Raw genomic sequence first — 27,232 nt, forward strand, 5'->3', positions numbered from 1 at the left:
GGGGCAGAGGAGTTGTGGACATGGGGATGTGTGTGTAGGGACCATGGGAGTGGGACGTGGCCCTGAACTGCTTCTTGCCATGGCCCCTTTTTGGAGTAAATGTCTCTATAGAGGGATGTGTTTATGTTTTCAGATTTTAAACTTAAATTCTTTAAAAATCATAAATGCCACCTCTTTCTATCCAGCAAAATATCTCATGGATCCAAATGAAGAAAAGCCTTGTTTGGCCTAGTGGTCACGATGCCTGTGTCCCAAATCTGAGTACCTGGGTTTGATCTCCAGCTCTGTTTCTTGACCCCAGCTTCCCTGGGAAGAAGCAGATGATGGATTAAATAGCTGGACCCCTGAACCCACGTGGGAGACCTGGATTGAGTTCCTGGCTCCAGACTCTGGCTTGGCCCAGCACCAGCCTCGGTGGGCACCAGTGAATGAGAGAGTGGTTTGTGCTCTCTCTGTCTTTGTGTGTGTGTGTGTGTGTATGTGTGTATGTGTGCCTCAGATTAAAAGAGCAAAATAAAATAAACACGAGAAAGCAAACCATTGCCCCCCGTCCCCACCCCAACATCATAAGTATGGGAAGCTGAGTGTGTCCTCTGTGTCCCTGTCTCAGGTGCAAGGCTGCAGGGTCGCTTTGGCAGCAAGCTCAGCTCAGGTCAGGCCCTCCATCACTCCACCCACAGCACCATGTGCTGGCGGCAGAGGACAGCCCTTGGGCCCCGGGGGTGAGGCCCGTACCAGGGATTCTGCTGCTCTGACCCCAGTCCCCACCCAGGATGTTGGATTACTCACTGCTGGCACTTCCTGCTTTGTCTTTTCTCAGTGAATGCAGAACCTGCTTTTTAAATATTTTTTATGATAGAACTATTCTTATTAAGATGTTACAGAGGCCGGTGCCGTGGCTCAATAGGCTAATCCTCCGCCTTGTGGCACCGGCACACCAGGTTCTAGTCCTGGTCGGGGCGCCGGAGTCTGTCCCGGTTGCTCCTCTTCCAAGCCAGCTCTCTGCTATGGCCCGGGAGTGCAGTGGAGGATGGCCCAGGTCCTTGGGCCCTGCACCCCATGGGAAACCAGGAGAAGCACCTGGCTCCTGGCTTCGGATCAGCGCAATGCGCCAGCCGCAGCGCGCCGGCCGCAGAGGCCATTGGAGGGTGAACCAACGGCAAAGGAAGACCTTTCTCTCTGTCTCTCTCTCTCACTGTCCACTCTGCCTGTCAAAAAAAAAAAAAAAAATGATGTTACAGAGAGGGAGAGAGATAGAGCAATCTCCCATCCACTGGTATATTCCCTAAATGGCCACAGTGGCCAGGGCTGGGCCAGACCAAAGCCAGGAGCCTGGAACTCCATCTGGGTTTCTCATTTGGGCAGTCGGGGTCCAAGTACTTGGGCCGTCTTCTGCATAACAGGGAACTGGGTTGGAATGGAGCAGCCGGGACTTGAACCGGTGCTCATATGGGATGCTGGCATGGCAGGTGGCAGCTTAATCCCCTGGGGCACAGTGTCAGCCCCAGAACCTGGTTTCTTGAGTTTAGTGGGAAGCTTCTGTTTCATGTCTCCACTGCGGCTGTTCTGTCTAACCCTGTGGCACCCGTAGGGTGACCAGTTACCCCCCACCTCTGACCTCGAGGCTGGCCCCGTCCACTGCCCTTGGTGTGCCCCTGTCCAGTCTCTTTTCTTGCCACTTGCCTGCGACCTGGCCTGGACCCAGGACACTGCTTCCTCAGCTCCCAGCCGTCTCTGTGGCCTGGTGTGAATGCCCCCTGCCTATAAGAGTGACGCCTCATGCCTGTAGGCCTGACCAGCGTCATACTCATTAGGGCTGCTCTGTCCTGGTTCCCTCCTGCGGGACTGATCCCCAGCCACATGAGTGTGGGTCTTGCTCTTCCCTCCCTCAGAGTGCCTGACCCACAGGCCTGTGTGTGTTGAGGACCTGGACCTGGACAGGGACTTTGTTTGCTAGTGTCCCGTGGGTGGCTTGTGGGCCTTCTTTCTTCCTCCTCCCGCCCTTCCATTCAGAGGGTTCTTATAAGGTCGGCTTCTGGATCTTGGTTCAGATCATTGGTTTGTCTTTGAGTAGGGTTTGATCAGAACAGGGGCCCAAGGGGGTGATGTGCAGTCCCAGCCACCTTCTGGGGACCCTGGTGGCACTCACTCCAGCTGGGGGGTTCGAGTGCTGCAGGCTAAGAAGCACACATCACTAGCCCTTACTGGGCCTACATCACCAGCTTGTTGGGATTTTTTTTTTTTTAGATTGATTTATATATTTGAAAGTCTGAGTTTCATAGAGAGAGGAGAGGCAGAGAGAGATTCAGAAAGAGAGGTCTTCTGTCCTCTGGTTCACTCCCCAGATGGCTGCAACAGCTGGAACTGTGCCGATCCAAAGTGAGGAGCCAGGAGCTTCTTCCAGATCCCCCACATGGGTACAGGGACCCAAGGACTTGGGCCATCTTCCACTGCTTTGTTGGGATGGTTTTTGTGATGTGTCCCTGTTATCAGTGCTGGGCAGATTTTTAAGTAGAATGTGCAGGTAGGTGGTGGCAGGCCTCAGGCTGAGGTGAGATGTTTGAGTTGGTGGTCGGGGCCTTTTTCTCTACAGTGAGCCAAGCTTCCTCCTCTCCCCGGTAGCCACTGCATTGGTACCTGCTTAGCCTGGCCCCAGGCTTGAGGGGTGAGGGACCCGGTCTCCTGTGGTCCCTGCTAGCTCCCGGCCTCACGCCCCAGGGGCCTCGTCCCCCAAGACTTGAATTCCAGTGCCTCTGCTCGCTGATTGTCTTTGCTCTGTGGTTGGATTTTCAGCCTGTTTCCTGGACTCGATGGCCACCTTGGGCCTGGCGGCCTACGGCTATGGAATCCGCTACGAGTTTGGGATTTTTAACCAGAAAATCGTCAACGGCTGGCAGGTGAGTGAGATTCGGTTTCTTCACTGGTTTCCAGCTCTTACTCACACATGAAAAGAAACAGGAGCACTTTCAGTTCAGTATTTTATGCTCTGGCCTCCTAGGAGGGGCAACTGGGCAGCCGTGGGCCATGTTGGCGAAGTCGGGGTGCCCCACAGCTCCGAGTGCCTTCAGCACTCTGGCAGGCTGCGGAGAGACACAGGTCCCTGTGTGGGCCCTGTGCAGACGGCTTCTCTGTGGGGACCTGAGAGCCCTCGTGGAGCCTTACAATGGGACCTGGGAGAGGCGTGTGATTCACTGTGTGCAGCTTAACCCGACACGAGCCGCAGTCGGTGACACGTGGACAGCCAGACAGGAGTGGGCGCACGGAGCTGCCGGGAATCAGCTATAGCAGGATGGTGACTGTTGCAGAGTGCGGTGGTGCAGGGGTACGCACGTCCTCTCCTTCACATTTCTTAATACATGCGGAGTGTCGGCAGAGGGAAGCAGCAGCTAGAAGCAAAGCAGACCCGAGACGGGGCTGGCTCCCTAGCTCGGTTCTCAGAAACACTTGCTGTATCGTTAGGAAGAGAACCGTGCTTCCCTCCTGGCGTCCTTTGCACAGGTCCCACTCAGGTGTGGGTGTCACACGGGCGCCAGCCACGGTCTGCACCCTTTCCAGCTCTGTCTTCCAGATGCGATCCGTGGGTCTGTAAGAAGCTCCCTTGGCCAGTGCCACGGCTCACCAGGCTAATCCTCTGCCTATGGCACCAGTACTGCGGGTTCTAGTCCCGGTTGGGGCACTGGTTCTGTCCCGGTTGCCCCTCTTCCAGGCCAGCTCTCTGCTGTGGCCTGGGAGTGCAGTGGAGGATGGCCCAAGTACTTGGGCCCTGCACCTGCATGGGAGACCAGGAGAAGCACCTGGCTCCTGGCTTCGGATCAGCGCAGTGCGTCAGCTGTAGCGGTCATTTGGGGGATGAACCAGAAAAAGGATCTGAAGACCTTTCTCTCTCACTAACTCTGCCTGTCAAAAAAAAAAAAAAAAAAAAGAGAGAGACAGAAGCTCCCAGAGGCTCCTCCATGCGTAGTCGCGGCTGGTGTTTGCTGCTTTGCCACTGAGACCTTGTTTCTCACAATGGTCCTCATTCCTGCACCTTTGCCGTGTGGGGTAGCACACACCTCCTCCACCCCTTGGATAGTGTGGTGTTTAGTTGCTTGCAGCAGAAATAAGTGCAACAGTGTGGGAGATAGAGGCCACAAGGCCAGTCCCTACATGGCACCCTGGCCGAGGGGGCAGGAGTGGAGTGTGGGCCCTGGAGGGGAGGCCCCGGCTCCGCTGCCTCTTGTGTTTGGAAAGTGTTGCTGCTGACATGTCCTGGGGTTGCTCTGCCGGAGACCCCTGGTAGACGGGGAAGAATCTCATTCACTGACAAGGAAGTACCACGCAGGTTGGAAGACAGGATCGGCAGTCAGACGAGGGGAGGTCTCGCCGGGCATGCTGGGCCCATGTCACCTGCCTGAAGCGCAGCCCGTGTGGTCTGGTGACTTCGGAGAAAAAGGATCCGATCTGTAAATCTCAGTTAACTTGTGCTGTGGAGTTCTCCTTCCCGGCGCTCCAGGCAGAGTAGGCTTCCCAGGGCGGTGGATGGACGAAGCTCCCCGCCGACGGCTCCTGCACAGAGGGCTCTCTGTCTGCTGGGAGAGCTTTCCTTGGTTTGTGGAGTACATTTGGCCTATCTGTGGATCTTGGAGGCCTTTTAAGTGTGGCTTCTGGAGAAGCTGCTGCTTCGAGGCAGGCCCAGTGCAAACACTGACTGGCGGTGTGGACTGTGGAGGCCCTCCACCATTGAGGACGTAGCGCCTGCTGGCCCCCTCTAGGTGGAAGAGGCTGACGACTGGCTGCGCTACGGCAACCCCTGGGAGAAGGCGCGGCCTGAGTACATGCTGCCTGTGCACTTCTACGGCCGCGTGGAGCACAGCCCCGAGGGCGTCAAGTGGCTGGACACGCAGGTACGGGGGTGGGCGTGCGGATTCCCTGGGGGCGTCTCCAGGCAGCAGCTGGGGGGCCTTTTATGTACCCTGTTTCTTATGCTTCCACTGTGAAGCCCCAGGCACACAGCACAGGGGAGGCTGTGTGCTGGGCCATGCATGCTGCCAGGCCATTCCTTGCTGGCACAGGGTGTGTATTCTGATGGGGGAAGGGCACGGACCCCTGGGTGGGCGGGAACAGTTCCCTGGAGCCCCTGAGGAGCCGTTTGCAGGCAGGTGCCCTCAGGAAAGCTGCTCAGCTGTCAGAGCTCTGGGACATGTCTAGGTCCTGGGCTGATGGCCTGGGTCCCTCCTGGCCAAGGGACCAGGACAAGCACCCAGGGTGCTGGCAGCATGGAGTGCCAGCCGTGGGAGGGCCAAGCGCAGGGGACACACAGGCTGCTGCCCTGAGGTAGTAGGAGCAGTGAGACTCAGCGGGGGATAGAGAGAGCAAAAACAAGAGGCTGGGGCAGTCGCTGGCCAACAGGGGGTGTGCTCCTGACTTCCTGGGACAGAGCCTTAAATAGGATAGATGGGGACCAATGGGGTGGGGGCTGGGGCTTATGGGGTGGGGGCGGGGCTGGGAGATTGGGATGCCCTGTGAGGGGCTTGGTGCTGCTGGTCTCTGACCTCGGTGCCTGGCACTCTGTCATCCATGGTTTTGGTTGAGTAGGGGAGAAGAGGGCAGGGCAGAAGGCAGGGACGAGGAGGGGAGGCAGGGTGGCACCACAGCGCCCTGGGAGGCCAGGCTGGGGAGGGGTCTTCCATCGCTGCTGGGACTGCAGGAGGAAAGTCTACAGGAGGAGAGATGTGGCCTTGGGAAGAGGGGTCACCAGGCAGCTTCCACCCAGGATGGCTGGGCTGGGTTTCCAGGGCAGGAGGTGTTTAAGCACAGAGCAGTCGAGTGTGTTGAGGCAGAAGGTGGGCAGCAGGAGGTGCCCCAGGAGAGGGAGCTGCCCACCCAGGGAGGGGAGGTGCAGAGGAGGCCCGGGGTGCCCGCTGCCTCAGCCTGGGGTGTGTCCTCCCACAGGTGGTGCTGGCCATGCCCTATGACACGCCTGTGCCAGGCTACAAGAACAACACGGTGAACACCATGAGGCTGTGGTCCGCCAAGGCGCCCAATGACTTCAAGCTGCAGGACTGTACGTCAGGCCACAACCAGCTCTCTGTCATCTCTCTCCGTGGCTTCTCCCCAGGGCTCGCCCCCACTTTGCCCTCCTGCTGGCTGGGGAAGCCGGCACCTCTGCAATGCGCTTGGTCCCTGTGGAGCAGGAGGCTGGTGCACCTGCTGGGCTAGTGTGGGAACCGCCCCCTCTGCACCAAGAAAAGCGCAGGGGGTTGTGTTGCGTGTGGTGTTGGGGGTGTTGCAGGAGCGGGCCTCACATGCCTCTAGGGGCAGGGATGAGATGGGGGCTGACCAGCAGCTCTGAGCCGTACTGCTCAGGCTGTGTCTCCTGGGCCTGGTCGAGTCAGCAGCCGAGCTGGAGGAGGAAGAGGCACCAGAGCCTAGCGGGGCCCGGGCCTGACCCAGCCGCCTCTGCTTGCAGTCAACGTGGGGGACTACATCGAGGCAGTCCTGGACAGGAACTTGGCTGAGAACATCTCCAGAGTCCTGTATCCCAATGACAACGTGAGTGGCTGATGTGGGCAATGCTTATGGAGGCCGGGGTTGTGTGGCAGAGCCCATTGCTCGCCTTGCCCAGGCTGCGGGGGGATTCCATGTGATGGGGGCACTGGCTGCTCCTCTCTCATGTGTGCGTGCAGCTTCGGCACTGGATCGGGGGATGGGGAGGGTTGGGGTCGTGGCCACCCTGGAGAAGCCTGGCGCATCCACATGTGCCTTTCTGTGCCTCTCCTGTGCCCTCGCTCTCCTGTGGCTCCCAGCTCCAGCTCCTTGGTGGCTCTGGGCAGACGCAGCCAGGTCTCATGTGGAAGCTGTCAGAACCCAGGGCCAGCAGCTGCTCCTAGAGTACCCGATGCTGTGTTCCCGAGAGTCAGATGACTCGTTTGTCTTGGGAGGGCAGCACCTAGCTTTCAGAGATGCCTTGCACATGCCTGCCATCGGCTGGGCCACGGCTGTGGCCGCCTTCTCTGCTACCCCCTGGATTTCGCATGCTTGGACTTTGGCCTGTGTTTGTCGGTTGTGAATGTTTTAAAGTTAACTTTTTATTTGATCAAAGCCACCTGCATGTGGTGGCAGAGACACTGGTGCTGAAAGACTCACAGTAAGATCCCCCTTGAGACTGGAAATTTCAGAGCTGCCAGTGGGGAGCGTGCCCAGTGCTTGCACCCTGGCGTCTGGGTGTCTGGGTGGCTCTAGCACACCTCCTCCTGGGCTCCTCTTCCCTCTCACTGTTGATGCACTGAACACCTTGTCTTGGGGTCTGTCACATAGGCCATGTGATCCCTTCTACAGGTGCACACCTAGGCCGTGGCATCAGGTGGGCTGGGCTAGGCCAGTGACCTGGAGCTGCGGTCAGACTTGAGCTTTCTGTGGAATTAAGAATGACCCCACAGCCGGCGCCGTGGCTCACTAGGCTAATCCTCCGCCTTGCAGCGCCGGCACACAGTGTTCTAGTCCCAGTCGGGGCGCCGGAGTCTGTCCCGGTTGCCCCTCTTCCAGGCCAGCTCTCTGCTGTGGCCAGGGAGTGCAGTGGAGGATGGCCCAAGTACTTGGGCCCTGCACCCCATGGGAGACCAGGAGAAGCACCTGACTCCTGCCATCGGATCAGTGCGGTGCGTCGGCCGCAGCGCGCTGGCCGTGGTGGCCATTGGAGGGTGAACCAACGGCAAAAGGAAGACCTTTTTCTCTGTCTCTCTCACTGTCCACTCTGCCTGTCAAAAATTAAAAAAAAAAAAAAAAAAAAAGAATGACCCCTAGATTGTGGGGCCAGTGGGAGATGCCCCTCCCGGACTGGCCGCCTCCAGCCTATCCTGGTCGTGGAAGACCCACAATAGGAAGTGGGGCACTGTAGCAGCTCCATGTGTGCCCCAGGCGGTGTGCATTACTGAGTCTGGCCCTGTAGCAGCCCCATGTCTGCCCCCCTGTGTCTGCCCCAGGCGGTGTGCATTGTTGAGTCTGGCCCTGTTGCAGCCCCACGTCTGCCCCCCTGTGTCTGCCCCAGGCAGTGTGCATTACTGAGCCTGGCCCTGTAGCAGCCCCACATCTGCCCCCCTGTGTCTGCCCCAGGCGGTGTGCATTGTTGAGTCTGGCCCTGTTGCAGCCCCACGTCTGCCCCACTGTGTCTGCCCCAGGCGGTGTGCATTACTGAGCCTGGCCCTGTAGCAGCCCCACGTCTGCCCCCCTGTGTCTGCCCCAGGCGGTGTTCATTACTGAGCCTGGCCCTGTAGCAGCCCCACATCTGCTTCCCTGTGTCTGCCCCAGGCGGTGTTCATTACTGAGCCTGGCCCTGTTGCAGCCCCGTGTCTGCCCTAGCCCGCGTTTGCCCCAGCCCTCGTCTGCCCCGGGCAGTGTGCATTGTAGCAGCCCGGTGTCAGCCCCAGCCTGTGTCTGCCCCGGCGGCATGCATTGTTGAGTCTGGCCCTGTGGCAGCCCCATGTCTCCCCCAGCCCGCGTCTCCCCCAGCCCATGTCTCCCCCAGCCCTCATCTGCCCCAGCCCGCATCTGCCCTGGGCGGTGTGCACTGTTGAGTCTGGCCCCACAGCAGCCCTGTGTCTGCAGTTCTTCGAGGGGAAGGAGCTCCGACTGAAGCAGGAGTACTTTGTGGTGGCCGCCACCCTCCAGGACATCATTCGCCGCTTTAAGTCGTCTAAGTTCGGCTGCCGGGACCCAGTGAGGACCTCTTTCGAGACATTCCCAGACAAGGTGCGCATTGGGGCGAGGGGGAGGGCTGAGCTCATGCCAGGGGGTGGAAGGGGCATTCTTAGACTCTTGAGATTTCTTCTTCATGCCTGCGGAGGGGCTGGAGCAGGACAACAGTGTCCCCTCACCTCCAGGACTTGCCCTTTGGGTTAGGAGTACACCTGGGCTCCTCGCCCTGGACTAGGGTACCCTGGGGCAGTGTTGGCAATCCAGGCAGGAAGGTCATTGTGGAAGGCCCCCGTGGCAAAGCCCGGTGTGCATGGTGGGCTGAATGCAGTCGATTTAGACAAGGCTATCCTGGAGGGGAGATTCTGGGTCTGGGAGGGAACCATCCTTCTTGCACAAAGAGAGAGACAACAGGCCCCGCAGCTCCTCCTGGGCCTGCTGCAGAGCTCAGTGTACATGTCCCAGAGCATGCCTGAGCGCGGAGCTGGCAGCGTCTGCCTGGCTCACTCCCCAAGGCCTCTCTGGGTTCTCCAGGCTCCTCGGGTGGGGCTGCTGTGCCGGCTCCTTTATGCCCAGGGCTGCTCCTTGTCAACCTGCATGGGCACCCACGTGGGACGAGGAGACTGAATGGCACCCCCATGTGAATTGCAGGTGGCCATCCAGCTAAATGACACCCACCCAGCTCTGTCCATCCCTGAGCTCATGCGGATCCTGGTGGATGTGGAGAAGGTGGACTGGGACAAGGTGAGCGTGAGGAGCCGATGAGGCCCTCCACACACCTGGCTGTAGTGCGATGGTGGCCTGCGGGGACCAGGGTCATGGTGTCCTCTGATACCTAGATATGGTGATGGCATCTGGACCTCAAGCTTCTGCCTGCTGTGGTTCTGGATGGCTGAGCTAGTCCTGGGGAGCGGGGGCCTCCTCTGGCCTTGGTGAACTCTGAGAGGGGGAATATGGGTAGGGGCTGGCCCTGGGAGACAGGTGTGCTGTGGGGAGTGAGGCAGCAGGGGGGCCGGGGACACACGCGCAGGGATAGGGTTCTGACACTTGTTAGGCCTTCTCAGATATCTTCTCATCCTGAACATAAGCCCAAATCCCAGAAGCGTTAAGCTTAGAAATCACATAGTTTTCATACTTACAGACCTGTTCCCATGGCTCAGTTGTTTTGGGGGCCAAGATTCTTTAGTGGGATTTTCTTACAGTAGCTATAGCTACCCTGACAGGCAGAACCGTAAAGCAGACTGTGGGAGGTGTGCCCTCCAGGAAGTGGCTGCTGCCCATGATGGATGTGCCCAGTCCTGGCCAGCAGGGGGCAGCACCAAATAGGAAGATCTGGAAACAGAAAACTACTTAGCAGACTGGTAGTTTACATGAGTTGTTAAAAGTGATTCCCACCATCATTCCTTATGTTCACACATGGGGTCAGAGTGGGAGACTCCCAGGGCTCATGTCAGCAATGCGAGGTGCCCCAGGCCAGCCCTGACAGCAGGGAGGAGGGGAGGGCTTGGTGTATGCCTGTGATCCCACATGCTCGCCTTGCCTAGGCCTCTGGCCATAGCACTGCTTGTCTCTAAACAAGACACACATGCTGGGGTGCTCAAATGGTCTAGGCCTGGGAAATCACCAAGAAGACCTGTGCATACACCAACCACACCGTGCTGCCCGAGGCCTTGGAGCGCTGGCCCGTGTCCATGTTTGAGAAACTGCTGCCACGGCACCTGGATATCATCTACGCCATCAACCAGAGGCACCTGGACGTGAGCTTTCAGCCCTGGCTGGTGTGGGGCAGGGGCCTGGAGAGGGGGTGCTCTGTACCTTGGGGTCTGGGGCTATCACTTGGCAGAGCGGTTGGCTGTTCCCAGCCCTGACCCCGACCCTGTGTATGGGAGTTGTGAGTCTAGGTCTTTTAAACACACTTCCATCCCTGAGCAGGCCTTAGATGGGAGGGTCTCTTAGGATACCCATGCCCTTTGGCCTGTGGGATCAGCACAGTAAAGGGTGATTGAGACAAGCACTGTATGTTCTCTCTGTGCTCCCCACAGAAGGCAAAGACCCACGAGTAGGGACTTGGAGTCCAGAGGTAATAGTTCAGTCAACTCCTGTATCCATGCAGTCAGGAGTAGGATTCAGTCAGCTCTTGTGTTTGTAGAGTCAGAGGCGATGGCTCAGTCCATGGAGCCAGGGTGTCAGTCAGCTCCTGTATCCATGGCGTCAGGTGTCACTCAGCTCCTGTGCTCAGGGAGTCAGGATGTTCAGACATCTCCTGTGTCCAGGGAGTCAGGGTATCAGTAGCTCCTGTGTCCATGGAGTCAGGGTGTTCCATCAGCTCCTGTGTCCATGGAGTCAGGTGTCACTCAGCTCCTGTGTCCATGGAGTCAGGTGTCACTCAGCTCCTGTGTTCATGGAGCCAGAGTATCAGTCAGCTCCTGTGTCTGTGTAGCCAAGGTGTCAGTCAGCTTCTGTGTCCATGGAATCAGGGTGTCAGTCAGCCCCTGTGTCCATGCAGTCATGGTGTCACTCAGCTTCTGTGTCCATGGAGTCAGGTGTCAGTAGCTCCTGTGTCCATGGAGTCAGGGTGTTCAGTCAGCTCCTGTGTCCATGGAGTCAGGAGGGATGATGGGTCACTCAGCTCCTGTGTCCAGGGAGTTGGGGTGTTTACTCAGCTCCTGTGTGCATGGAGTCAGGTGCCAGTCAGCTCCTGTGTCCATGGAGTCACAGTATCAGTCAGCTCCTGTGTCTATGTAGTCAAGGTGTCAGTCAGCTCCTGTGTCTATGTAGTCAAGGTGTCACTCAGCTCCTGTGTCCATGGAGTCAGGGTGTCAGTAGCTTCTGTGTTCATGGAGTCAGGTGTCACTCAGCTCCTGTGCCCATGGAGTCAGGGGTGATGGGTCACTCAGCTCCTGTGTCCAGGGAGTTGGGGTGTTTACTCAGCTTCTGTGTCCATGGAGTCAGTCAGGGTGTTCGCTCAGCTCCTGTGTCCATGGTGTCAGGTGTCAGTCAGCTCCTGTGTCTATGAAGCCAGGTGTCAGTCAGTTCCTGTGTCCATGGAGTCAGAGTATCAGTCAGTTCCTGTGTCTATGTAGTCAGGGTGTCAGTAGCTCCTGTGTCCATGGAGTCAGATGTCAGTCAGCTTCTGTGTCCATGGAGTCAGGGTGTCAGTCAGTTCCTGTGTCTGTGTAGTCAAGGTGTCACTCAGCTCCTGTGTCCATGAAGTCAGGTGTCAGTCAGCTCCTGTGTCCATGGAGTCAGGGTGTCAGTAGCTCCTGTGTCTGTGTAGTCAAGGTGTCACTCAGCTCCTGTGTCCATGGAGTCAGGGTGTCAGTAGCTCCTGTGTCCATGGAGTCAGGGTGTCAGTCAGCTCCTGTGTCCATGTAGTCAAGGTGTCAGTCAGCTTCTGTATCCATGGAGATAGGAATGCTGATTCAGCTCCTGTGTATGGAGTCATGGGTGATGGGTCAGTCAGTTCCTGTGTCCATTAGTCAGGGTGTTCAGTTAGTCAGCTCCTGTATCCATGCAGTCTGGAGTAATGGCTTAGTCAACTCAATGAATAACCCATGGAGTCCAGGGGTATTCGTTTACAGCTCTCCTTACCCATAGAACTTTGCATTTTTGGATTCAGTCAACCACAAAGTATTTTAAAAATTGCATATGTATCAAACATTTGCAGACTTTTTTGTCGTTATTCCCTAATACAGTATATAGCATTTATATTATGTTAGTGATAAGTGATCTAAAGTATACATGAGCATATGTCTGGATTGTGTATAATTACTATACCATTTTATATGAGAGATTGAACTCTCTTAGATTTTGCTATGTGCAGGGGTCTGGGGCCAGTCGGCTTGGATATCGTGGGATGACTGTAGTTGCTTTTATCCTTTTGTTGGAAAAGCAGCCATCCCCACGGGCTTGAGTGCTGCCCAGGTTACCAGGGCAGGCCCCAGTCTCCTCCTTGTAGATTGAGTGGCAGCTCCCAGCTCTGCTGGCATACCCCATCCTGCTGGTGTCCCATCTTGCGCAGAGCAGCCCAGTGGTCCCTAGGCCAGACTTAGCCCTGTGGTGGTGAAGCTTCTAGAATCAGGCCCCTGAGGTGCATGCTGGGATGAGGGTGCTGGGTGCAGGTATGGGTGCAGAGCCACTGGCAGCAGAACCTCCCACAGGCATGGGGGGGCTGTCTCCTGGTCACGGGGTCACTGCTGGTCACCGCGGGACCTCCCGCCCCCCTGCCTACGGCTGTGTGTCTCGGCCCCAGCACGTGGCTGCCCTGTTTCCCGGGGACGTGGACCGGCTGAGGAGGATGTCTGTGATCGAGGAAGGGGACTGCAAGCGCATCAACATGGCCCACCTGTGCGTGATTGGGTCCCACGCCGTCAACGGCGTGGCGAGGATCCACTCGGAGATCGTGAAGCAGACAGTGTGAGTGGGAGGGCGGCCCCGGGATGCGTGCTGCCCCCTTCTGAGACCCAGGCCCGCCTCCAGGGCTGCCTGCCGCACACACACCCCACACCGCCAACCCACTGTCCTCGTGGGGACGGCGAAGCTGCCCCGGCAGCCACCAAGTCACTGGACGTGCATTGCCAGCGAGTTGGCTGTCTGTCCATCGCCAGTCGCTCCTCCTGTCTCCCTGCCCTCTTGGTGGGTTCAGACTGAGGCTCCATGCTCTGTGCCACGGAGCAGGTACCCCAGACACCATCCTGGGGCTGGGTGTGGGGGCCTGGGCAGCTGGAGGTCAGGGGCTAGCTGCCATCCAGGAATTCCTTCTACTCTTCCTCCCTCACTGGGGAGAGAGCTCTGAGGGAGGGGCTCCTGTGTTCCGTGGCTGGGTCTGCTCTAATGCCACGGCAGACTCCTGAGGGTCACAGCTCATGCCACACCCCAGCAGCCGGATGCCAGGGGCCCCAAGGAGCTGGCCCCTCAGCCTCGCTGTTCCCACAGCTCTGCGCTCTGCTGAGAAGGCAGGAGAAATGCTGCCTCTGGGCCTCCCTGGGCTTCCTGGGGCGACCCTACGCTGTCTCTCTCCCTGGCTCACGGCAGCACCTCACCACTCCCCACCTTCTGTGTTTGCAGCTTTAAGGATTTTTATGAGCTGGAGCCAGAGAAGTTCCAGAACAAGACGAACGGGATCACGCCCCGGCGGTGGCTGCTGCTGTGCAACCCGGGGCTGGCAGATGTCATCGTGGAGGTGAGCTCCGAGCCCACCAGGACGCCGTGGACATGCAGGTCTCACTGGTGGCCGAGCTGGCGGGAACTTCATTCCCTGAAGTGTCCACCTGCAGTGGTCCCTGGATGGAGTGGGGTAGCAGGAGTCACCGGAGAGGCTGGGGGTTTGGCAGGCTGGCAGCAGAAGTGGGAGGGTCCTTGCGCCCATGTTGGTTTTGAAATGAGTGTGGGAGGGGGAGATGGCGCCCCCTTCAGGTGGAGGGGCTGGGGCTGGCTGGCCCAGGCTGTGGGTGTGGTGCATGATGGGTGTCCTAGTCAGGAGCCCTGGACCCAGGGACTGATGGTGGGGCGTGCCTTGGGGCCGATAGCTCAGTTGGCAGGACTTGGCTCTGCCACTGCAGAGTTGGCAGGCAGTGTCTCACTGTGGGGGTGGGACAGGGCCCCGCTGGAGACCCCGGCTCTGTGCTGTGATGTCCTGAGAAGGGAGCGTCCTGAGAGCTTGAAGGGACCAGCAGATCCCGAGAGGCCAGCGTGGGTGTGAGACAGCAGGGGGACATCCTGGAGGAAGCCGAGGCCGCTGATGAGCTGAGCTGCCGCGCATTCCCTCCTCCCGCAGAGAATCGGGGAGGCCTTCCTGACGGACCTGAGCCAGCTGAAGAAGCTGCTGCCGCTGGTCAGTGACGAGGCCTTCATCAGGGACGTGGCCAAGGTCAAGCAGGTAGGCCCACGGGGCCCCCGCCCTCCTTCCAGCAGCTGGAACGTCAGTGGGCGCCCAGAGCTCACGGGATCCTTACCCTCCTTGGTCCCCAGGAAAACAAGCTGAAGTTCTCCGCCTTGCTGGAGAAGCAGTACAAGGTGAAGATCAACCCCTCCTCCATGTTCGACGTGCACGTGAAGAGGATCCACGAGTACAAGCGGCAGCTGCTCAACTGCCTGCACATCATCACCCTGTACAACCGTGAGTGTGCCTGCGTGCGGGCCCGGGGCGCCAGCTTGGTGCAGGTGGAGGGACCTGGTACCTGTGGACCTGTGTGCAGCAGGCTGGGTGTGGAGCCGCCCTGTGGTGGCTGAGGGAGGCGCGTGGCAGGCCTGGGACTCCCCAGCCACACGGTTGTTCCTGGGCATCTGCACGTGAGACAGTCTGCCTTTCCCTGGGGGTGTTCCTGCGTGGCCGAGCGCCGTGCGTGGCCGAGACCGGGCCCCTGTTGGTGGCCCTCCTCCATCACTGTAGTCATCGTGGAGTGTCTGCCTTCGTGTTGTGCCTGCCACTCCTATGTGGTTTGCTGGCTTTAGACACTACTGCAAGAGTTAAGGCAGGCAGCAGGCGTGTGCTGTCTGCCTCATCTTCCCATGTATGTGTGCACGCACGTGTGTACATCACAGGCAGGGACTGTGGGAGCTGCGTTTCCCGAGTTTGGCTTGTCACCCTGTGTCCCTCGAGGGTGGATATTGCTACAGCCACAGTATTAAGGCCACTTTGCTCGGTCTCACTGCCTTCACAACTGTGTATAAGTCACAGTCTTAGTCTGCTTTTTGTTGCTATGACCCAGAGACTGGGTACTTTATAAGGAAAGATGTATATTTGGCTCACAATTCTGTTGGCTGGAGTACGGTGCTGTGGGCCTGGCTGTGTCAGAACGTGGTGGCAAAATAAAGGGACTGGCTGCTCGCAGAGGGGACAGGCACCGGCACCCCTGTGACCTTGTGTTCTGCTGAGCCCTACCCTTTGATTTCACTACACTGAGGAGTACGGTCCCAGCACAGGAAACCACAGGCAGCACCCAGCACATGGGTTAAACCCTCGAGTGTCTGTCAATCCTAGCATCCAGACCCAAGCAGCCCCCTGTGCTGGGAGTTTCTGGAATCGCAGGCGCCACGCCTCCTCTGAGCCCAAAGCAGCGTGCCTCTGCTCCGTCAGGCGTCCTCCCCAGCTGGGCATGGAGGAGCAGGCCAGGGGATGGCCTTGTCCCTCTGTGAGGGACTGGCTCCGTGCAAGGTGGGGGGCTGTGGCTGTGCACCGGCCACCTGCATCGCGTGGGCCCCAGCACTCACACAGCCATGCCCACCTGCCCAGCCTTGGTTACTGTGTGATGACACTGGGTCCCCGCAGCACTGGGCGAGGCGCTGGCTGCAGGTTTCACTCGAGTCTCTACTGTCTGTCCTGCAGGAATAAAGAAAGACCCAGCCAGGACCTGTGTGCCCAGGACTGTTATGATCGGGGGCAAGGTGAGGTTACCTCCTTTTCACTGTTTTTTTGACATGCATGATGCCTGCATGTGCATGGAGTGCTGGCCATGGCCTGACCTGCAGGGGTCAGGGCGGGGGTGGGACTCTGATGACGTCATGGAACAGGACGAGGCTGGACAGGAACCTGCCTGTGCAGCTTATGGGAGTGGGGTCACCTGCAGGATTTCGTGGTGCGCATGGGGCCAGGAGCACACAGGGTGGCTGCAGCTGCTCCCTCAGCCCCTGGGAGCCCCCTTGCACCCACCTTGGTTCCTTTTTTCCGTGCTGCTGAGCCTCCCTTTTTTTTTTTTTTTTTTTTTGTTGTTGTTGTTTGTTTGTTTTTTGACAGGCAGAGTGGACAGGGAGAGAGAGAGACAGAGAAAAAGGTCTTCCTTTGCCATTGGTTCACCCTCCAATGGCCGCCACGGCCAGCGTACAGCACTGATCCGAAGCCAGGAGCCAGGTGCTTCTCCTGGTCCCCCCTGGGGTGCAGGGCCCAAGGACTTGGGCCATCCTCCACTGCACTACCTGGCCACAGCAGAGAGCTGGCCTGGAAGAGGGGCAACCGGGACAGACTCCGGCGCCCCGACCAGGACTGGAACCCGGTGTGCCGGCGCCGCAGGCGGAGGATTAGCCTAGTGAGCCGCGGTGATGGCCAATAAATTCCTTTTTAAAAGGTAAAACTATGGGCTGGCACCGCGGCTCACTAGGCTAATCCTCTGCGGCACCGGCACCCTGGTTCTAGTCCCAGTTGGGGCGCTGGATTCTGTCCTGGTTGCTCCTCTTCCAGTCCAGCTCTCTGCTGTGGCCCCGGAAGGCAGTGGAGGATGGCCCAAGTCCTTAGGCCCTGCACCCACATGGGAGACCAGGCAGAAGCACCTGGCTCCTGGTTTTGGATCGGTACAGCGTGCCAGCCGCAGTGCGCTGGCCATAGCGGCCACTTGGGGGGTGAACCAATGGAAAAAGGAAGACCTTTCTTTCTGTCTCTCCCTCTCTGTCTAAACTCTGCCTGTCAAAAAAAAAAAAAAAAAAAGTAAAACTATGATCAGACCTGTGTTTTATAAAGAAAACATCTGAAACTTCCTTAGGAAAATTTCACACCTAGTTGAGAAGTGGGGAAAGCCTGTCACCCCATCCCCAGAGGCTGTGGAAGCACTCCGGGGTGACGCCCAGATGTCACAGCACTCCCTGTCCCATCCTCATCACCCCTTTTGGGAAAGCGTACTCTTGTCATCAGCAGCACCGCCCGGCACCACATCTGTCACCAGATACCCTCTCGGGCCGGGTGTCCTGCTGTCCCGTCCAGGTTACAAGGCTTTTCACATGTTCTTTTAGTTTTTATTTATCTATTTTCATTTTATTTGTAAGACAGGGAAGCAGAGAGAGCCAGACAGAGAGACCTTCCACCTGCTGGTTCACGCCATAAATGCCTGCAGTGGCTGACCTAGGCGCATGCGTGGCAGGGACCCCAAGTACTTGAGCCATTATGTGTGTTGCCTCCCAGAGTTCACATTAGCAGGAAGCTGGAATCAGAAGTGGAGTTGGGACTCGAACCCAGGCACTCTGAACATGGGACACAGGCATCCCAAGTGGCGTCTTAACCACTGCCCAAGGGGCCCCTGAAGTTACAAATATTTTTGAGTTTGTTTGAAAGATGGCTCCAGTGGGCCCTCCCATCGAGATTGGTCGATAGGTCTCTTAATTCTCATAAGGGTGTGTCTTCCCTTCCTGTCTCCTGCTTTTCTTCTTTGCACTTTATTATAGAAATTGGGTTTTCTGGCTTCCCCAGGTTGGCTTTTTCTGAGTGCATCCCTCTGGCATGTTCCATAGCTCTGTGTCCTGGGTTTGTTTTTTTTTAATCTTGTCATTTCTGTAAAAAACTGACTAGAATGAGGAAATCAAGAAGGAGTCGAGGCCGGTAGAGTCCATGAGTGAGGCGATGGTCGTGGGGAGCAAACAGGAGAGGCTGAGGCCCTCCTCCTCCTCCTCCCAACGCCTGCTGGCCGGGCAGCCCTGCTGGTTACCGGGATCTGTGAGGGGGGGAGCCGGGGCCGCGGGGGCAGCTGGTGCAGACTATGGCTGCCAGGCCCTCCGTGGAAGCCCCCAACCCCAGTGAAGCCTGCTCCTACTGAAAACCCTGAACCCCCACTCTCCTTCCAGGCCGCCCCTGGGTACCACATGGCCAAGATGATCATCAAGCTGGTCACGTCCATCGGTGATGTTGTCAATCACGACCCAATCGTGGGTGACAAGCTCAAGGTCATCTTCCTGGAGAACTACCGGGTGTCCTTGGCTGAGAAAGGTAGCTCTGGCCACCTGCCTGGGGTGGGGCTGGGCGTAGGCACTGCTGCTGGCCAGCCAGCTTCACTGTGCCCTGGTTGCCAGCCAGGGTGGGCATGAGGCACCTGCAGACACCTCACGCACGGGTGGACTCGCTGGGCAGTCCCCAGCACCCCATGTCTCTGCTGGAGCCTGCCTTGGGCTCCCTGTCCCCACACTTCCCTCTCTCCCGCCTCTCAGCCGTGCCTGCCCCTGCTGGCCCCCTCCTCCAGGCAGTACATGCTCCTGGGAAGGGGGCCTTTCCCGCCCTTACACATGCTTGCTGCACCCCTCTGCTTTCGGGCTGTGTTGTCTATTTCCCAGACGCCAGCACCTGCCTCTGTTGGCCAGCACCTGGGGCATGGTGCTCCTCCCAGGAGGTTCTCAGGACTGGTTGGGGACGGGCTGGCTGGGAATGTGGGTGTTGCTGGCTGGTCCTTCCCTGGGCATTTTTCCAAATGGAGAGTCGGACTGCCCTTCCTGCTCCCAAAACCGCTTCCCCACCTTTATCTGGGGCTTCCCGACTCTGCTCCTGGTTAGAAGTGGCCTCGGGGCACCAGTCTGGGAGCCCCAGCATGGGGATTGGGGCTGGTCACGTTCTCTGCAGCTCCTTGGCCTGGCCGCAGCAATGCTGTCACCAGCTGGGCTGTGTTGCTGGGGCCCGGGAGCCCCCCGAGGCCTCAGCCCACAGCACCTGAGCTTCCTCCAGCTCTGGAGGCCCCTCCCTCCCCTCTTCCTTGAGCAGAGCCTGGGCTCTGGGCTCGCCTGGGAGCTGAGGGTGCTGAGAGCGGGTTGTCGAGCTACAGTGTGTTCCGGCACAGGTGGCCCGTCCTGAGGGACAGGTGCTGCGTCATCAGCTCAGGCAGCCCCCGCTTGGGAGGGGCTGCAGGGCCGTGGGGCCTGGCTGGCCGCGCGCGGGCTCTCTGTGGTGTGTACACAAGGGGCCCTTTCGGCTTTTCCCGTCTCCTGGTTTGTGAGTCCGGGTTCCTCTTGGAACGACCCAGGTATCCTCCTGAGATGATTGGGCAGGATGCCAGCGGCATGGCCATGGGAGGGAACCACATCACCAGCAAGCAGGAGCAGGGCCCTACTCAAAGTAGCTTAGCCTGGCCCCTGGAAGGTTCCAGAACAGATCTCCTTTGCCACCTGCAGGACAGCGGGGGCAGATTTCCTCAGGAGTCTCTGTGTTGTATGCTGTGCTTCAGTCTGCTCCGATGAAGAACGGGAGCCTGATAGAGCCGGATGGCCGTGGCAGGAGCCAGAGGTGGTGGTGGCCTGGTCTCTTGATGCCCCTGGCCCTGGAGTGGGCCTGGTCGCTTTGGCCTGCAGTTAACCTGCTGGCCCCAGGATGGTGGTTCCTGTTCTGGAAACCCCGCCACGGGGAAAAGCAGCCCGGCCTGATCTGCCGCCCCGCCCTGCAGTGATCCCGGCTGCAGACCTGTCTCAGCAGATCTCCACCGCGGGCACCGAGGCGTCCGGCACGGGCAACATGAAGTTCATGCTCAATGGGGCGCTCACCATCGGCACCATGGACGGAGCCAACGTGGAGATGGCCGAGGAGGCCGGGGCTGAGAACCTCTTCATCTTTGGCCTGCGGGTGGAGGACGTGGAGGCCCTGGACCGGAAGGGGTAGGAGCCCCTCCCTCCCAGGGAGCCCCTCCCTCCCGTCCCCCTGGGGACTCAGTGTGCTCACTGGGGTGACCTGTCCCTTGCTGGCTGCCCAGCAGCTGGGTCCCAGGGAGGCTGCTTGGGAGGGAGCGCTGCTCCTCCCATGTGTCTTCACAGCCGAGACCGAGGGGTGCTCCTGTGGTGCAGGCCCTTGCCCTGGTGGGCCACTGCTGGGGAAGCCACTGCCCAGCGCCCAGGCAGGCTGTGGGCCACAGACCAGGCGCCTGGCCCAGACCAGGCCCCTCCATTGCCGGGAGCACTGGTTGGCGGTTGTTTGCTTGCCCACTGTCGGGGTTCCCTGGCCCGATTTGAGAAATATCTTTTTATTGTGGAATAGTTTTATGTTTGGAGAAAAGTTGCATAGACAATGAGAGGGGGCTCCTTCTCGTCCCAGCCCCCCCTGCCACGTCCATCTCACTAGGGTGGCACATCGTCGGGGTTCACCAGAATTCACCAGGTGGTAGTGGGCCTTGCAGCTCTCAGTCCACGGCCATGGGGCACCTGGTGGTGTTTGGTCCTCAGCTCCCCCTGGTCTCCTCTGTGCTGTGACAGTTTTCTGTCTCTCCTTGTCTTTCCCAACCTTGAAGTTCACAAGGAGTGATCGTGCTGGCGCAGTTCCGAGGGAGAATTAACGAGACGAGACAGCCTTGCTTAATTGACTCAAAGCCTTAGGGAATCTGCAAGACCTGGGACAGTAAACCCCCGGATGTCACCTACAAAGTCCAAACTGTGTCCTTGTCACCCGCCGCCTCTGCTCACACCCCTCCCTCTTCCTCCAGATCCTGGTTCCATCCTGGCTGGTTCACACTTGCTTCCTCCTCCACCTTCAAGGTGCAGCCGGTGTGTGTGGCTCAGCCTTAGCCCTCGGGGCCGCCACACCCTGCCAGGAGGCAGCAGTGCAGTGTGTTCCTGCCAACCCTGGCCCTTTGTAACCCTGCAGCTGCCCAACCTGCGTGTCCTTCCAGAGTGAAGCACGTCACCACTCAAGCCAGCACCCCCTCGAGGCCTTGCAGCTGGGCGTGGCCAGCTGCCCCTTCACGGGGCACCGGGGGCTCTGGTGCCGCCAAGGCCTGTCCTGAGGCTGCCTGGCTGGGGGCGCCTGGTACTGAGCGGCCTGTCTCTGCAGGTACGTCGCCAAGGAGTACTACGAGCGCCTGCCCGAGCTGAGGCAGGCCGTGGACCAGATCCGCGGTGGCTTCTTTTCCCCCAAGGAGCCAGACTGCTTCAAGGATGTAGTTGACATGCTGATGTACCACGACAGGTGCGTTGGCCCCACCCTCCTGTTTTAGCCTCCCCAGGTGGCTGCCTGGGCCCCACCCCTGGGATACACAGGTGGGTTCTCCTTGTGGGCTGGGGCTCCTTGTTGACAGTGACAGCTGTGCCATCACGGGACCTCCTCTTCCGCGTGAGCCCACACTGCTGCACTGGACACAGCCTCAGATGCTGGCCGGGACAACCACAGCCAAAACCAGGGCCAGGCGTTGGCAGTGGTCCCTGGCTGTACCTTTGGGGCTCCTGGGGCAGCAGGGAGGGGGCAGACATCTGGCTGTGGGGATGGTTGTACTGGGCAAGCGGTGGTGTCCCCAGGAGGCCAGTGGAGGCAGAGCAGGGAGCTGGACAGGATGACCAGGAAACCTTGAGGGGACAGCAAGCAGGGCCGTGGAGATGTGGCCTGCGGGAAACGTGACTGTGACACTGTAAACTTGCACTGCAGTGTCTCAGTACAGCAGATAAGACCGGTTATCGTCTGGGTGTAGTCAGGTGAACAGTCTCGGTGCCTACTGCCTCTCCTGTTGGTAAAAGCCGGGTCTGGTGAATGCCGACATTGTCCCTCCCACCTCCAGTGGCCCATCACCCACACTGGCTTCCGTCAGGCCAGGCTGGGCCACAGGCAGCTGTCTGGGCTGACACCGGACCTGCTGAGCTCTGCGACAAAGGACGGACTTCTAAAACTGTGACGGCAGGGCAGCCCTGTCCCGAGGTCTCAGACCTGAGAACAGGTGTCAGGTCTGTCAGGCCCTGGGCGCTGCAGGCGAGCTGGTTGCCCCGGGAATACAGGTTCCTTAGAGACATGTTGGGTTGAGTGAAGCCTTTCTCTAAAACTGTGTCCCCACAATGTAAGCACTGCCACCCTGCCGCCCTGACCCAGCCCCCTGCGCCCATCCTCAGGTTCAAGGTATTTGCAGACTATGAGGCGTATATGCAGTGCCAGGCCCAGGTGGATCAGCTGTACCAGGTAAGGCTCATGGGCCTGCTGGGTGGGTGGAAAGCAGCTGGGCAGGCGGCGTACACTCACTGGATCAGACTGTTCGTCTCCCAAGCTGTGTTTGCAGGCTCTTGGCTGAGGGTGTGTGTGTGTGTGTGTGTGTGTGTGTTGGGAGGAAGGGTATGATCTCTCACTGGTCAGCCCCACTACTTCCTCTCTGGGGGATACAGCTTGTGGTGGCCAAGGACAGGAACCAGGGGCCCCGGGAACTGAGTGACCCTGCGGGAGTCTCTGAAGAGTCCATCTCTTCTCTCAGTCCTGGCTGGCCTCGAAAATTTTCTGACCCTTTGGGGAGACTCTGCTGGTGCTAGCTGTAGTCTGGGGGCAGCTGTGCCTGGCCAAAGCCCTGCGGGCACTGGAGCTGCCTGTAGCCAGTGTCCACCTTGGGGTGTTCCTGTCGGAGTTTGCCTTTCAAGGCCGCTTGTCCCTTCGGCCCAGTCGTTTGGTAGCATCAGTGAGCACACAATGGAACTTCCTCCCCCACCTGCCGGCTGGGGCTCGGAGCCCTCAGCCCTGCAGCATCAGACTCACCCCGCATCCTCTCCCCCACAGAACCCCAAGGAGTGGACCAAGAAGGTCATTAAGAACATCGCCTGCTCAGGCAAGTTCTCCAGTGACCGCACCATCACCGAGTATGCGCGGGACATCTGGGGCGTGGAGCCCTCCGACCTGCAGATCCCGCCACCCAACATCCCCCGAGACTAGGCGCCCTCGTGGTTGGACCAACGGGCCTCTGTTTTGCTGAGTTTGCACCTGACGTTGGGTTTTCAGGCACTTGGCCAGCAGCTGGTGGTCCCTGTTTTTCTCAGTGCTGTGTTTCTGGGAGGGGCCCTGGGGCCCGAGGGGCTGGGTTTGAGGAGCAGGGCAAGGACAGAAGGAGCTAGGGACGGTCTCCCAGTTTCCTGCCAAGGAAAGCAGAGTTCACAGAACAGGCAGGCGCACAGGCAGCCCCCACAGCTTCAGTCCACGGCCCCACAGAGGGTGGCAGGAGGGGGAGCTGCCCGCTGGGACCCCCCAAAACTTGCATGCATGTTGCTATGAGCTTACACCTTTAGTACTGAGCCGGTGGCCATGGTGAAGCCTGGGCCGGGTGGGCCCCTCCTCCCCATCCCAGCTCCATCCCGGCCCTTGCTGGGATGTTGTCCTCCAGGCATCATCACAACTCCCTGTCCTCTGCGCGCAGCGCGTGTGATGAGGAAGTAGGCCTGACCTTCGTAGCTCTCCTTGGTGCAAGTGGGTATCTAGGACATGAGACTTGCTTGTGGGGGGCTCTGAGGGGCAGGTTACCAGTGCCCAGCATCTTAGTGGCTGTGGTTAGGACAAGGCTGAGTGATGCAAGATTAGCTTGTTTTTTCCTTTTCAAAAGGAAATGAAGTTAGTCAAAGCCTTTTTTGCTTTAGCAACTGAAAACTACTTGGTCAGTTTCATGCCCAGCTGGAGGAGGGTCAGCTGTAGTCCCTGCGGTGGCCTCCTACACCTCCCACTGCCCGCCTGTGTCAGGGTTGCATTTCCTGTCGTACGGAGGAGGGCCAGTCTCCATTCTTCCCTTCCCACCAGTGCACGAGCCCGGGCTGGGGGAAGGGCCAGTTTCTACTCGTGGACAGTGGGCCTGGTGAGGTGGGGCGAGCCCCTCAGCTGTGCCTTCCCCAAAGCTGACATCAGCTGCAGCAAAGACCCACGTGGCCCAAGGGAGAGGGCCAGCGACAGGCTTCGGTCTGCACAGGGCTGGAGAAATAGGGCGGAGCATCCCGCAGAGGCTTCCGCCACCTTGCATGCTGGACCTGCATGGGGAGGCTCTTCCCTCACGCTCAGGCCTGTGGGGCCTTCCAGGAAGGATTTGCTCCCGTATGCACATCACCAGGGCCCCTGGGTTCTTTCAGAGGGTGTGTCCTGGGCTTGTGATCACGTCCCCCTGCCAGTGGCTCCATGTTTGGGGCCACACTCCTGATGCTGACTGTGTGTGACTGCCACCCGACCCCCTTGCTGTTATTCCCCTGTGAGAAACAGATTAAACTTCTGTGCCCGTGGTGGGTTGATGTGTCTGCGTCTCACTGCACAGTGGAATGAGGCTCCTACAGGAAGTGGAGAGTTCAGGCCTGAGGCCCAAGGCCCTGGCTGTTCCCACGCAGGGACAGGCCCTGGGAATGGGCCCAAGTTCCTCCCCCTGTAACTGCGGCCTGGGCTGTTAACAGTGCCTCGTTCTAGGATTGGGAACGGGAAGTTCTTGTGGGCCTTACAGCCATGTGTGCCTGGGGTGGAGGACAGACGGTTCTGCGGGGACAGAGCCCACGTGCGCCCAGACTCCAGCTGTTCAGAAAGTTGTCACCCCCATCTGCCACTTGGGAATAAAAACGCATTCGCCTTTCTGCCATACGTTTTCCTAGTTCCTTGATGCACCCGCTGCTTCTGTCCCCGCTCCTGGCCCTGGGAGGCAGAACCTCCATGTTGTACATGAAACTGCGGGCCCAGCCAGAGCTCAGCGTCACCCAGAGCACCCGAGAACTGCAGGACCCTGGAGCAGGGGCTTCCCACACCCACCAGGACCACTTTGCTGGGGGCACCAAGATGGAGCCCTGGGAGGGGGGGCATACTCCCCAGGGTCTGTGGACCCCTGTCCTCTGGCTCCCAGGACAATGTGCAGCTGCAGAGTGGACAGCACAGCCCTTATCCTCAGAGCAGGTCCCCATACCTCTGTCACTTCCTGTGTTCGGGGACTCGTCCTGACCAGACTGATCTATAGTGCAGGTGTTTTCTGCTTGGACGGAGTAGTAAGCTAATCAGCCACCAGGGGTGGGCCGTGGAGCAGCTGTCAGCTGAGGGTGCTTCCAGCTCTGGCTGCCTGTGAGATGCTGGTGCGAACACTAAAGCTTGTGTCGTTGCTTTTACCTGAGTGGTGAGAGCACAGCTTCCATCCATCCCCTGATTCATGCCCCCAGATGTCTCCAAGAGGTGGGACTGGGCCCGGCCAGAGTCAGGAGCCTGGAACTCGGTCACAAGCGGGTGGCAGGGAGCCGCCAGCTGCTGCCTCCAGGGTGCGTGTCAGCAGGCAGCTGGATTTGGAAGCAGAACTGGGGCCGAAGCCAGGCCCTCTGACACTGGCTGCAGGTGCAGATGCTTAGCCAGACACGTGTCAGTCTCCCAGCAGAGCAGGACAGACAAAAGGACGAGACAGAGGGCAGCTGAGCAGAGTCCTGGGTGCGCTTGTCTCTCCCAGAGGAGGGCTGTTCTGTGACCCATAAAGCCTCTGGCATGATGCCAGTTACATGGCGCTGCGGGGGAAGAATGTCTTCCAGCCATGGCCAGGCGGCACACTGGCTGCGGCAAGGATGAGACACTTGTTTTCTGCATCTGAGACTCTTACGGGCTGGCTCTGAGGTGCCTTGGAGGCGAGGACACCTGCTGGCCGCTGGACCCTGCAGTCTGCAGCTGCAGCAGGAACCAGGGGACGGACAGTGGGAAGACCAAGGCCGGGAACAGAGTGGCTGCCCTGCACGTGCAGCGCAGCGCCTGCTGAGTGGGTGGGAGGTGTCCAGCCCCCCTGGTCAGGCATGAGCTGCACCTGAGGACGCCCACACCCATCTGCCTGCCCACAGCCAGGGAAGTGACACGGGTCCCAGCCCATTTCCGGAGAAGCCCCCCGCCCCCAGCCAGCCCTCTCTGCAGAGACCCCCTTTGCTGCTGCGATCAGCAGGGCAGGAAGCATCACTAGGGGACAGACCACCACCACGATTTTATTCTTAAATAAATGCTCAGTCTAAGGCCAGGTTAGGCGGACAGTTGGGTGGAATGGGAGAAGTGCGGGTCGCGGCTTCCCCGCTGTGGGTGAGCGGGCTGCCCAGGGGAATGGGGACCCCCAAGGAAGGCAAGCAGGTAGGAGGGCAGGAGGGGCCTCCGGGACCTTGAGTCCATTCTGCAGGTGCCGGAGACCTCATGGTGGTCCCAAGCCCCCAACCCGGTCCTGGCTGCACCATGTGACACTGCCTGCTTTGCTCTGGTTTGCCCAACAGCAGGCTGGGTGCAGCAACAGGGAGCCAGGGCTGCGTGCCGGCCAGTTGAGTTTCCCACACACGTTCCACGCTCCCGGCCACCTGCACGGGCTGGTGTCCAGTCCTCTCTCCAGGCGGGAGCTGGGCTCCTAGGTGCCTCCAGGTGCCAGGGTGTTGGGCTGCTGATGGCCGGGCAAGGGGCAGGGCAGAGGTCCTCATGCTTCCTTCACATGGCCAGCCTCAGTGCTGGCGCTCTGGGTCCCACTTCCCCAGGAATTCCCTAGGCCAGAAGGGGACAACCGTGAAGTCCATCACTGCACTCAGGCCCGAGGGCTGCCACCCCCCCACGCCCTCGGGGAGTCCACCTTGTGCAGGAGTAGAGGCAGGGTCGGAGCTGCCACTCTTTCTACACGTTGGGCCTGTGCTCTGGGCTTCACTTTTCCCATGGGGCCACATTACAGCCACAAAGCAAATGTGTTTCCTTTCCACCAGTGTCCCTGTGGCCAGAAACAGCAGCCCTCCTGAGGGGCTGTGGCTCTGCCTCCGAGGGAGAAATTCACAGGGGTATGTGCAGCTCATTGGGAGTCCAGTCAAGTGACCCGTCTCAGTCCCACGGGAAGAGACTGGCAATCTTGACCTACTTTTCAGGCCAGGAAAAGCGACCATCTCTGTTGAGAACAGCAGTGGCCTCCAAGTGGCCCAGTGTTCAGGGTCCCCGTACTGCCCAGCGGCCCCAGAAAGGTGCACACTCCCTTGTCCTGCACAGGGAGGTTCTGTGTCTCGCTCAAGGCCACACAGCCAGGTGGTGAACCTGGGGGTGGAGCCTGGTGGGGCCAAGCCCCCATCTGTCGTCCCCCTGCCAAGGCTTCACTGGGGCTTTCTTGGGGCTCTGCATCCAGGCCCAGATGGTTGTCCAGGGCCATCTGGTTTCCAACTC

The 27,232-nt window shown here is 59.2% G+C and overlaps 2 protein-coding genes across 2 annotated transcripts in view; one reads left to right on the forward strand and one right to left on the reverse strand.

The window, feature by feature from the left end:
* PYGB (glycogen phosphorylase B) overlaps positions 1-24,336 on the forward strand; it is a 44,229-nt gene extending 19,893 nt beyond the window's left edge. Inside the window, exons 4-20 of the mRNA XM_051834445.2 lie at positions 2,794-2,897; positions 4,752-4,883; positions 5,932-6,043; positions 6,449-6,531; positions 8,584-8,727; positions 9,322-9,414; positions 10,281-10,427; positions 12,923-13,086; positions 13,738-13,852; positions 14,447-14,548; positions 14,641-14,788; positions 15,998-16,056; positions 18,217-18,358; positions 19,797-20,004; positions 21,170-21,304; positions 22,213-22,279; positions 22,862-24,336. Coding sequence (XP_051690405.1) covers positions 2,794-2,897; positions 4,752-4,883; positions 5,932-6,043; positions 6,449-6,531; positions 8,584-8,727; positions 9,322-9,414; positions 10,281-10,427; positions 12,923-13,086; positions 13,738-13,852; positions 14,447-14,548; positions 14,641-14,788; positions 15,998-16,056; positions 18,217-18,358; positions 19,797-20,004; positions 21,170-21,304; positions 22,213-22,279; positions 22,862-23,014 — 2,108 coding nt within the window. The 3' untranslated portion in view covers positions 23,015-24,336. The remainder of the gene's footprint in view (positions 1-2,793; positions 2,898-4,751; positions 4,884-5,931; positions 6,044-6,448; positions 6,532-8,583; positions 8,728-9,321; positions 9,415-10,280; positions 10,428-12,922; positions 13,087-13,737; positions 13,853-14,446; positions 14,549-14,640; positions 14,789-15,997; positions 16,057-18,216; positions 18,359-19,796; positions 20,005-21,169; positions 21,305-22,212; positions 22,280-22,861) is intronic.
* A 1,684-nt stretch (positions 24,337-26,020) lies between these two features.
* The window catches only part of ABHD12 (abhydrolase domain containing 12, lysophospholipase), a 90,574-nt gene continuing 89,362 nt past the window's right edge, over positions 26,021-27,232 (reverse strand). The window contains exon 13 of the mRNA XM_008275443.4: positions 26,021-26,575. Coding sequence (XP_008273665.2) covers positions 26,536-26,575 — 40 coding nt within the window. The 3' untranslated portion in view covers positions 26,021-26,535. The remainder of the gene's footprint in view (positions 26,576-27,232) is intronic.

Source organism: Oryctolagus cuniculus, chromosome 11 (genome assembly GCF_964237555.1).
Source record: "Oryctolagus cuniculus chromosome 11, mOryCun1.1, whole genome shotgun sequence".
Taxonomy (NCBI): Eukaryota; Metazoa; Chordata; class Mammalia; order Lagomorpha; family Leporidae; genus Oryctolagus; species Oryctolagus cuniculus.